General features: G+C 41.7%; 3 protein-coding genes across 3 annotated transcripts; 2 read left to right on the top strand and 1 right to left on the bottom strand.

Annotated features, from left to right (window-relative positions):
* Positions 1-5,354: 5,354 nt before the first annotated feature.
* On the top strand, positions 5,355-5,946 carry LOC131886932 (ribonuclease P protein subunit p14-like). The gene is made up of 3 exons (XM_059235395.1): positions 5,355-5,477; positions 5,569-5,665; positions 5,758-5,946. The coding sequence occupies exons 1-3, from the start codon at positions 5,449-5,451 to the stop codon at positions 5,944-5,946; spliced, it is 315 nt and encodes a 104-aa protein (XP_059091378.1). The 5' UTR covers positions 5,355-5,448.
* LOC131886930 (pre-mRNA-splicing factor ISY1 homolog) lies at positions 5,832-6,824 on the top strand. The gene has a single exon (XM_059235393.1). The coding sequence runs from the start codon at positions 5,977-5,979 to the stop codon at positions 6,799-6,801; it is 825 nt and encodes a 274-aa protein (XP_059091376.1). The 5' UTR covers positions 5,832-5,976; the 3' UTR covers positions 6,802-6,824.
* On the bottom strand, positions 6,811-7,842 carry LOC131886931 (uncharacterized). Its single transcript, XM_059235394.1, has 2 exons — positions 7,527-7,842; positions 6,811-7,120 (listed from the first exon to the last, which is right to left on the bottom strand). Exons 1-2 carry the CDS (start codon positions 7,703-7,705, stop codon positions 6,844-6,846), a joined length of 456 nt encoding a protein of 151 aa, XP_059091377.1. The 5' UTR covers positions 7,706-7,842; the 3' UTR covers positions 6,811-6,843.
* Between the last annotated feature and the right edge of the window lie 1,096 nt (positions 7,843-8,938).

Raw genomic sequence — 8,938 nt, 5'->3', positions numbered from 1 at the left:
AACAATGTCGCCTAAGCCAGGTAGTCATTACTGTTTAGTGGTTTTGGGCCATCATGATCAAAACTCCAAAGAATAATCCACAATGGAATCTATGGATTGAAGCTGTTCTGCCATTACACTCAACGTTCAAGAGTTCTGGAGGGATGCATGAATCGCATCCACAGGAGTCTCTTAAAATCAGTGGACTCGGGCAAATTTTATTCAGAGGCCATTGCAGCGGCCAACTCTTCTTAAAGATGATGTTCACCCATCTTTTTAGCCGTCCGCTTTTCCGGATTGGCCGAGGATAGGGATCTCCTTCCCAAATTCCAATTTGATTTCCAGAGCAGGTGCTCTAACACCTCGGCAGTTACTCTCCTCTATGAAATTGTCCAATCTTTGTAGATCTCTCCTCAAGCACCATCAACCCAACTTTCCTCCACCAACCATCTCAAATCATCAATAGTCAAAGCTAGGGCCAGGATCGAAAACATTTCCAATAAACTTCCAAAAAAGAATCTTCCCTCTCTAATAGTTCTTCAACTCTTCCGGACCTACATCAACCCAATTTTCCTCTACTGCCTTCACCTATGGCTTTCCAACTCTGCCCAATCCGCCCTCAAATCCGCCGATGCCACCTTCACCAATATCCTCAAACGATATCTGTGCGTTCCCCAATCTGCCAAAAATGCATGGAGGTATTTTTCCAGCCAAAAATTGGGCTGGCCAGTTTAGTGTCCCAGTGTTGGGAGCCTGACCTTTCCGGAGGTGATGTCGGGACACAACTTGTCCTTCTCGGTCAAGGACGTACTAACACCCTACTGTCCTTGGCCCGACATCCCTTCGGAATATTGGCGGTCACGCACGTTTTTCCGGCTCCGATCCAAATGTCATCAACGACGGGAGCTGAAACAGGATCTGTTCAATCTGACCCACCCAATCTTCTGCAGTAATCAAGCTTTTCATCGCTTGTCTCAACCCAACTGTTTATGTACTGGCTGTGATTCCCCTCTTCACTTTTTTCATGTAGACTGAACTCGAAGTATGGAACCCTCCCAACAGGGAATATTGGCCGTATAGAGAAGTAGCAAAGAAGAATTGCCAAGTGACACAATTCTTATCCGGAGAGAATATCTTCACTCTCTTCAAACATTAGAGGAGAAACGTATTTTCTTGGACTTCCCTCTTATGTTGAAGGTGTGCTTTTAACTGTTAACCTATCACCTATCTTTGCGATCACTTTCTTAGCTCGTGAAGGATCAGATTTGATGAAGACGCGCAAATTAGGAAATGGGCCCTTTTTGGAATTGAATGTCAAATCTCGTACACGCTACCATTCATTTTTATGCGTTCTGCTTGTATATGGAACACTTATGCCTGAAACATTCTTGACCAGTGAGTGCGTTCAAAAAACTTTTTTCCTAGCCTGGTTCCAAATTATTAGTCCGTTATTAAACCCTTCTGTTATTATCAATTCGATGTTTGCGTATCACACACAATAAACAATTCTATCTAGTCATATTTAGTGTGATATCACATTCTAGTCAGGTATTTTATCGTTCTCACCATTTAATTCAAATTTTCTGATATCGATTTCTGCCTGCAAGTGCTCATCTGCTTGTATTCATGTGGAAAGGTGCATTAAACAAATTCAGCATTTCAAGATACTCGATTTCATCCCGCGAAACCTTTTGCAACATAATGACATAACGGTTCAGCTTGCTCAAATATTTACATAAAATACAAGATTCGAGTCTTTTCCAAAAAGAGTAACGAATTACTGTAATTTCGTTACTTGTCATTTCGTTACTTTTGCCCTGAAAATGTTCAATGCTCTTTATAATGAGTCAAAAATTGAAAACAGCTCCTCTTTTGTCCTTGTTTGCCTTTTCATAAGTTTACAAAGACTCAAAACTTAACTTTTAAATGCAGATCATTATTTCTCTTTGACTTAGTACTTATAAAATAATAAAACACGAGCAAAACTTCATTGTGGAAGTTCAACACTTAACATATTATGAATATGGATTTAATATTTGCAAACAAGTAAATATCCCCAAATTTCAATCGAACAAGCAAATATTCTTAAATTTCAATCAAACTAGCAAACAAAAAAAAGATCAATTAGATCTCATCGGTTATTATTCAGGCAAAAAGCGCAAAAGTAGTTCGAAAGAGTTCGAGAGAGAGATATGGGGGTTCTGAATTGATTTGGGCTATTTTCAGCAGCCACTCTTCTACCAAGGTCCTTCTTGGACAAGATGCCTTCAGGGATGCCAGAGGTGACGATTTGTCGTCATTTTGACGATTTTTGAAGCAGTAGACAATAAAATGGCCATTAACAAGATTAGCGACAACATATTCCATTGAGCCAAAAAGGGTGTACTAATGTCTGCAACTTTCCCGGTATTTACCATGTGCCACTATCTTTCAGGGTGGAAGCTATCGATGACATGCCGTCTTCGACGACTTTTGGCCCCAAGTGTACAGTAACACTGATACTTGGGACGATGTTCGGTAAAGGTGGAACACTAATGTTTTTAATATTAATCGTAATATTCCTTAAAGTTGCAAGTGCCTTCTTCTTCCTGATTATCCTATTATTTGCTACGGTAGCTCTTCTCGCTTTCTCACACAGATTTCGCAATATCTCTATTTGGATCGAGATTTGGATTAGACGACGCCTCGCCGGCCGACAAGACTGAGCTGAGCCGGAGAAGAGTTGTGGGGATTCCAAGTTTTCTGCCTTCTCGTCCGCTATTTCTGACCGCATCATCAAGGTTGCATGCTTTGAAGTAAGCAGATCTGTACACCAATATCAGCATCCCAGGTTGAGGTTTCCTTCAGTGTCCCCATCAGAAGCACCGGTACACGAATGTGTTTGAGCGCCTGCTAATGTATCATTATTTGAACAGGCCAGTTTAGTAAAACAATTAATTCACGGGCAATCTGGTTGGCGATCAAACTTTCTCTAGCTTAATCTCAGGGACTTTAGGCTTTATAGTTCTCTTGGTCCTGATGGTGTGACGTCTCAGTTCCTGATGAGCTGCTCACACCTTCTTGTTCCTGTTTTCTCGTTCTTGATGAATTGCATCTTTTATCAGGGCAAATTTCCTACTTCGCTAAACCACGGATGTCTAGAAATATGGACTGCGAACTAGCTTCCCGCCAAATCGGCTTGCTCTCGGTCATAACAACTTTGAGCCACTCTTCGAATTAAGGTAAAAAAATAGAAAGCGTACATCTGTTCATTTAAAGGTTGGTCTAATTTATATCATTCACTTATAAAGTCAATCGTTTCAAAGTAATGTTATCAAAAGAGCAGGCCGAAAGTTCGAATTTTATGAAGTGTTTACTGTTATAATTGGATCTCACCATCATCGACACTCTTTATCTAAGGTTCCGTGTAAAGTGTTACTTCATGTTCCGGCTCTTCCCGCGCATTTTTGTTCTCGTCGTTTTTTGTAAAAACCAGTTGAGTAGTCCACGCCTGCTCGTATAGGTTTTGGTTCGATAGAAATAAAAAGCACTACGGTTAAACTATACGGTTGATTATATCAAAATCTAACATTTACTACATATCTTTGACCATGTCTCCTGAGTTCCCTAAGCATAGGTTTGGGCACAAATTTTGCCAAGGCCATCTATTCAGCAAGATCTTGTTGTGGTCGTATAAAGTAACATATTTGGAATAAGTTGAACGGTTTAGGAGATACGAAATTTTGGCTTCCGTTCACAGTTCACATCTCTAGAAGCCCGTGGTTAAATTAGCTCATGTTGCATCCATTTTCTAAGGGGGAGATATGTCGTTCACCTTTTATTATATCGATGGCTCTCACGTCGAACATTTCGAAGGTGCTTGAGAAGATCATGTATTTCAATCTTGTAGAGTTTTTTGACTTTGCCAAGGCCGAGGCAGATCATGGCCTTTTAGTTAAGAGGCTCCATGGGACTGGGACCTAAGGCAAAGTTCTCAATTAGTTAAGATGTTTCCTTTGTATTAGGAAGCAATTTATTAAGCTGGAGTCGTTATGTTCAGGTGTTCTTCAGGGCCCCATTTTAGGTCCTCTGCCTTTTCCCTTCTTCATTTCTCCACTTCGGAAGCTCAGTTTTAAAGTCAGTATTTCTTCCTATGCTGATGATGCAAAATTAAGTCGTGGTAGGAATGGTCAAAATTCCGGCTGTCTGGATAAAATCTACTCTTGGGTTGCTGAGAGTAATATGGCCTTGAATGGAATGAAATTCCGTTCTATAGGGTACGTTTGGGTCAAGGCCATTAAGCACTCCGCTCGTACATGATGGAGGCAAAAAATATATAATATCTAGTCCATGAACGGTTTAGGTGCAGGTCTTCAGGATATTGGAAAGTTCGATGAGGACATCCAGTTGAAAAATAGCAAAGCTTTTCAAATATGTGGTTGGATATATCAGACGTTTAAGTCCAGAAAAAGTATCAAGATGCCAACTCTGTACAAGTCGATTGTCCTGCGACATCTTGAATATGTCTCTCCCATTTGGGCCCAATAGTTCAGCAGGTTCGCAAAAGGTCGAGCAGATCCAAAGATATTTTACATGGGCTATTGAGGGTATGAGAGAGCTCACGTATTGGGAGAGGCTAGAAAGGTTTGGTTAATTGTAGTGACTGCAGAAACTTAACGTGCGTTTTGAAAGCACCTTCAAGCCCTCGTGAATCCAAGCAAGCAAGAAAAATGAAGTCCAACTCTCATCTTTCTCATTGTTCAATTTGCTTCCCTTAAATGTTTGTAGTGAACATTTAGGTGCTAATCCTGCAGCAGGATTTAAGTCAGACTTGTACAATGTTTTGACCAAAATTCCTGATCAACCCTTCGTTCAAGGGAGAGTCCGATCTGCCAACTCTCATTCGTTGGTGGATCGGATATTTTGTGAAGTTAAGTAAATATATATATTTTGGTCTTGAATTGCTCGTGGTCCCATTTCCAGTAGCGCTAAAAGAAACTCATTTTGGGGTTTTTAATTGAACTTTCAAAGAAACAAGCCCCTGTGACCGGTAGATGTTGAGAAGTTTTTTAAATTGATATTGGCATGTTAAATTAGTCTACCTGTTTCGCTATACACCTTGCTGGTGACGAATGAATAGCTCTTCGGTCAAAGCATAATCGACAAAAAGTAACCAACAGTCAAGGTGATTGAGTAATTGACCGTTCGTCCGTACACAACTGATTATGCCTCTAATAAGAGGTATTTGATACCCAAATTTTCAGCTATCCTTCATTTCGGGATTCTCTTCGATATGAAACGTTAATCCGTCAATTTCAAATCCGCTTTCTTTGAATAGCATTGTTACATCTGACACAATTAGTTTTTCTTCAATGGCGACACTTAGCCTCAACCTTACGTACAACAATAAACATTGTAAACGTTAGTGGTTCAAGCAAGCAACTGACGGTTCTGTCTGTGGCTTGAAGAAAGACATTGGGTCTTTTGCTCATGGATCATCATTATTTCTTATTGAAACTGTAAGATATGCTCGTTTTTTATGCCTAGAATGTATTGGAAGTACATCATCCTTGACGCATTCAATTCACCTTTTACTCTTTTCATTGACAGAGAAGTCTCACGAGGCGCCCAACGATCCCAACTGGATTTCTCTCTTCTCTATCTGACCAACAACGTTACCTTTGCGCTCAAGAACCTCTTTGGCGAAGTAAGATTTGATTTGATGGATATGTGTCATTGTAAGCAATATGTATATTATACGCGAATCATTCCTTAAAATATTACTCCTGTTTCCTTCAGATTGGAGCTGCAGTTCCCGTGGAAGTGATCAAATTCTATCCCAAATCCTCTCAATTGATAGTTCAGTGTCCTTCAGATTGGGCGGTGAAAGTAAGGGCGTCTCTCTCATTACAGTCTTCATATCAAGGCCAAAGTTGCGCCTATCAAGTGATTAAGGATTCCGCCACTTTGTTGAGCCTGGCTCAATAGGAGTGGAACGAAGGATTCTCCTTGATCAGCATGGCTCGAAGTTCGGAAAAGGCCATGACGCAATTGGCGCGTTGGCGCAATGCGAAAATGGCCGAAGAAGGCATGCCTCAAAAAACCGACCGCCGCCCATATTTGGCTTCAGAATGCAGTAATCTCAAAGATTGCGAGAAATGGAGGCTTCAGATCATTCGGGAAATCTCGAAGAAGGTCTCTCAAATCCAGAATGCGGGTTTGGGCGAGTTTCGGATTCGGGATTTAAACGATGAGATCAATAAGTTACTTCGAGAAAAAGTCCACTGGGAGAGGCGGATTGTCGAATTGGGTGGACGTGACATGCGTCGAAAATCCCGCATGTTGGATAATGAAGGCAAAGAAGTGGCCGGTAGCTCGGGTTATAAGTATTTTGGCGCCGCCCGAGAATTACCCGGAGTTCGAGAACTCTTTGATGCCCAGCCCGCACCCGCGCCTCAACGAAGTCGGGCCGAGCTGATGAAGGATATTGATTCCAAGTACTATGGCTTCTTAGACGACGATGACTGTCGTCTGATTCCGTTGGAAATCATTGCCGAGCAAAAGGCCGTGGCCAAGGCCGTAGAGGAGTGGAAAGCCAAGAAGGCCAACGGTGAGAAAGTCGTGGAGGAGGACGAAGAAGAGGATATCTATCTTTCGCTACCAGAAATGAGTGAACAGGATCGCTTAGAAGAGGCCATGCAAGCCGGAAAAGAGCAACGCTGGACTGCCCATGTTCCCATCCCATCCCAAAAAGATATCGAAGAAGCGCTTCTCAGGCGTAAGAAACAGGAGTTATTACAAATGTACGCGCTAGACGATGATGTGGAGGATGACAAGAAATAAGACTGTGTATGCCCTAAAAGGAGCACTTTCTTTGTTTTATTGCTAATGTAAGACCGCTGCCAGCCCTGCGGCCATGATGATAAAGCTGGAGAACGCTTCTTGGGTTCTAGCCGCATTTTGGCCGGTGATATTACTTCCGCTCCCGGTACTATCACTTCGAATGCCGGTGGACCGGTCTGTGGCCGGACCTCCGGCGGTGTCCCAATCGCTGTTGCAATCATTGCTCTGGCAGCATTGAACGGTCACCTCGTTGTATTTGCCTTCCTCGCGGTAACCTTCGGCGATGTCGGGGTTGGTGCAATCACCAATACTTGTCAGTCTAGAAAAAAGGGTCCTCATAAAAATTCGGCCAAATAGGGGCTAGATATACTTATTTTTTCTTCTTACTCGTATTTGAGAGGGATAAGATATAGCTGGATGAAAATTAGTAGAAATGCAATAATGTCAGTTTTTTCCTTACTTTTTGTCGATACTTCAAAACCAGGAATGTCTCTTACAAGCTGCCAAAAGTAAATTCAAAACATTTACAAAATTGCCATAAAGGCAACGCACATTTTCTATGATTAAGCAAAATACAAAGTTAAATAGGTCTAAAAATAAACAAAAAGGCCCTAGAATTGAGTTCTGAATAAGCATTCGCAATAACATTTTCACCACTTTGTGCTAGGGGTTCAATTTCCATTCTAAGAGACTTGAATGCCAAATCAACCCAAATACATGCATACCTTCGAATGTGAAGAGAGCCATCTCCGTAAGCAATCAGACACCGAGCATCTCGAACTTGAGCAGGCGACCAACCAGAGGTCACCATGGTGCTACAGAATTCTGCGCTCCCATCGCAATTGTAGCATCTCAAGGCCCAAGATTGGTAGAATAGACAGAAAAAGATGAGTAATTGTTTCATGAATATATTCTGGAATTAGTCCTGGGTATCGAACCGCTGCTGTTGCCCTCTTCAAACGGCAAGAAGTCACTGAGTGATTGGAGTGTGTTATGCGGTGGTCAAGGGTGTTTAAAGGGAACAAAAGATCGACGGGGCTTTCCTTTTGAAGCCTCTAAACGGGCATTCCCAATTTCGTTTACCTCTGGTTCAGACATGGGCATAGCTAATTTCCTGCTTGAAAGTGTGTGAGCTGTTAACCTGCGACCGTTAAATGGGCATGCTTATGGAAACATTTTTCATCTTTGAGGTCTCCACTATTGCTCTTGTATGGAGATGTCAAGTGGTTATACTTATCACCAGTCTGAACAGGATGGGCCTTGAATGCTGCTGATGCCAGGGTAGTGTGGATTGTTTTCCCACAAATCTAGATCTCAATGTGTGATAATCACTTGGGAACTGTTGCCTTAGATATGACTTTCTCTATTGTATTGATTTTGATTTGCACATCATAACACATGAAGGTTGTTTAGAATTAGAGCAAGGTCAGTGGACAATTTTTTTGAAGTCGTATTTGATGATTATGAGTAGAGCTTTAAAGATAGTCGATTAAATTTGGCAAAATAACGGCTAAAAAAAGCTGGGAAAATGGCGAAATAGTTGAAAAAAAAGTCGATAAAATATGCGGAAACCAAGCACTGAGTGGTGTGATTCTACACTTTTAGGTACAAGAAGCTAGATTACCAATTTCAGACCTCTGGACATCAAGCAAGCCACAACGGGCCCAAAAGGGTAGGTAATTTTGAAATTGCTTTCTTAAAACTTCCAAAATCGAACGGTCAGCCTGAAGAAATTGCCAGCAAATTACTTTATGCTACTAATGCTTAATATCAGGTTCAAATGGTCTTGGAAAGTGGGCTTCAATACATCAGAAAAGGAGAGCGAGACGTGGATAGGTAGGTAGGTACCTGTGCAAAGCTTATTGTTTGACCGGTAAGTGCAGTTCTACGCCATGCAGCTTTGAGCTTGGTTGAAACTAGTCAGGTGATGGCAACTCTCTTGCTCGGCCTGCTATCTAAATGATGGGTTTCCTAATGGAGGGATATTTCCGCTTTGTCATCAAAGCAAACGTTAATTATTACCTCACCCTCGGGATTGACCGCTAGTTCGCCCATTTTTGCTGTTAAAGCAGCAACTTATGCTGTAATTAAATACCGCAAAGAAGCTTGAACCCTGCTTCCCTGGGATTGAACCAGG

Source organism: Tigriopus californicus, chromosome 9 (assembly GCF_007210705.1).
Source record: "Tigriopus californicus strain San Diego chromosome 9, Tcal_SD_v2.1, whole genome shotgun sequence".
In the NCBI taxonomy this organism is placed as follows: Eukaryota; Metazoa; Arthropoda; class Copepoda; order Harpacticoida; family Harpacticidae; genus Tigriopus; species Tigriopus californicus.
Note: the sequence above shows the minus strand (reverse complement) of the source record. Positions and strands in the feature narration are given on the sequence as shown.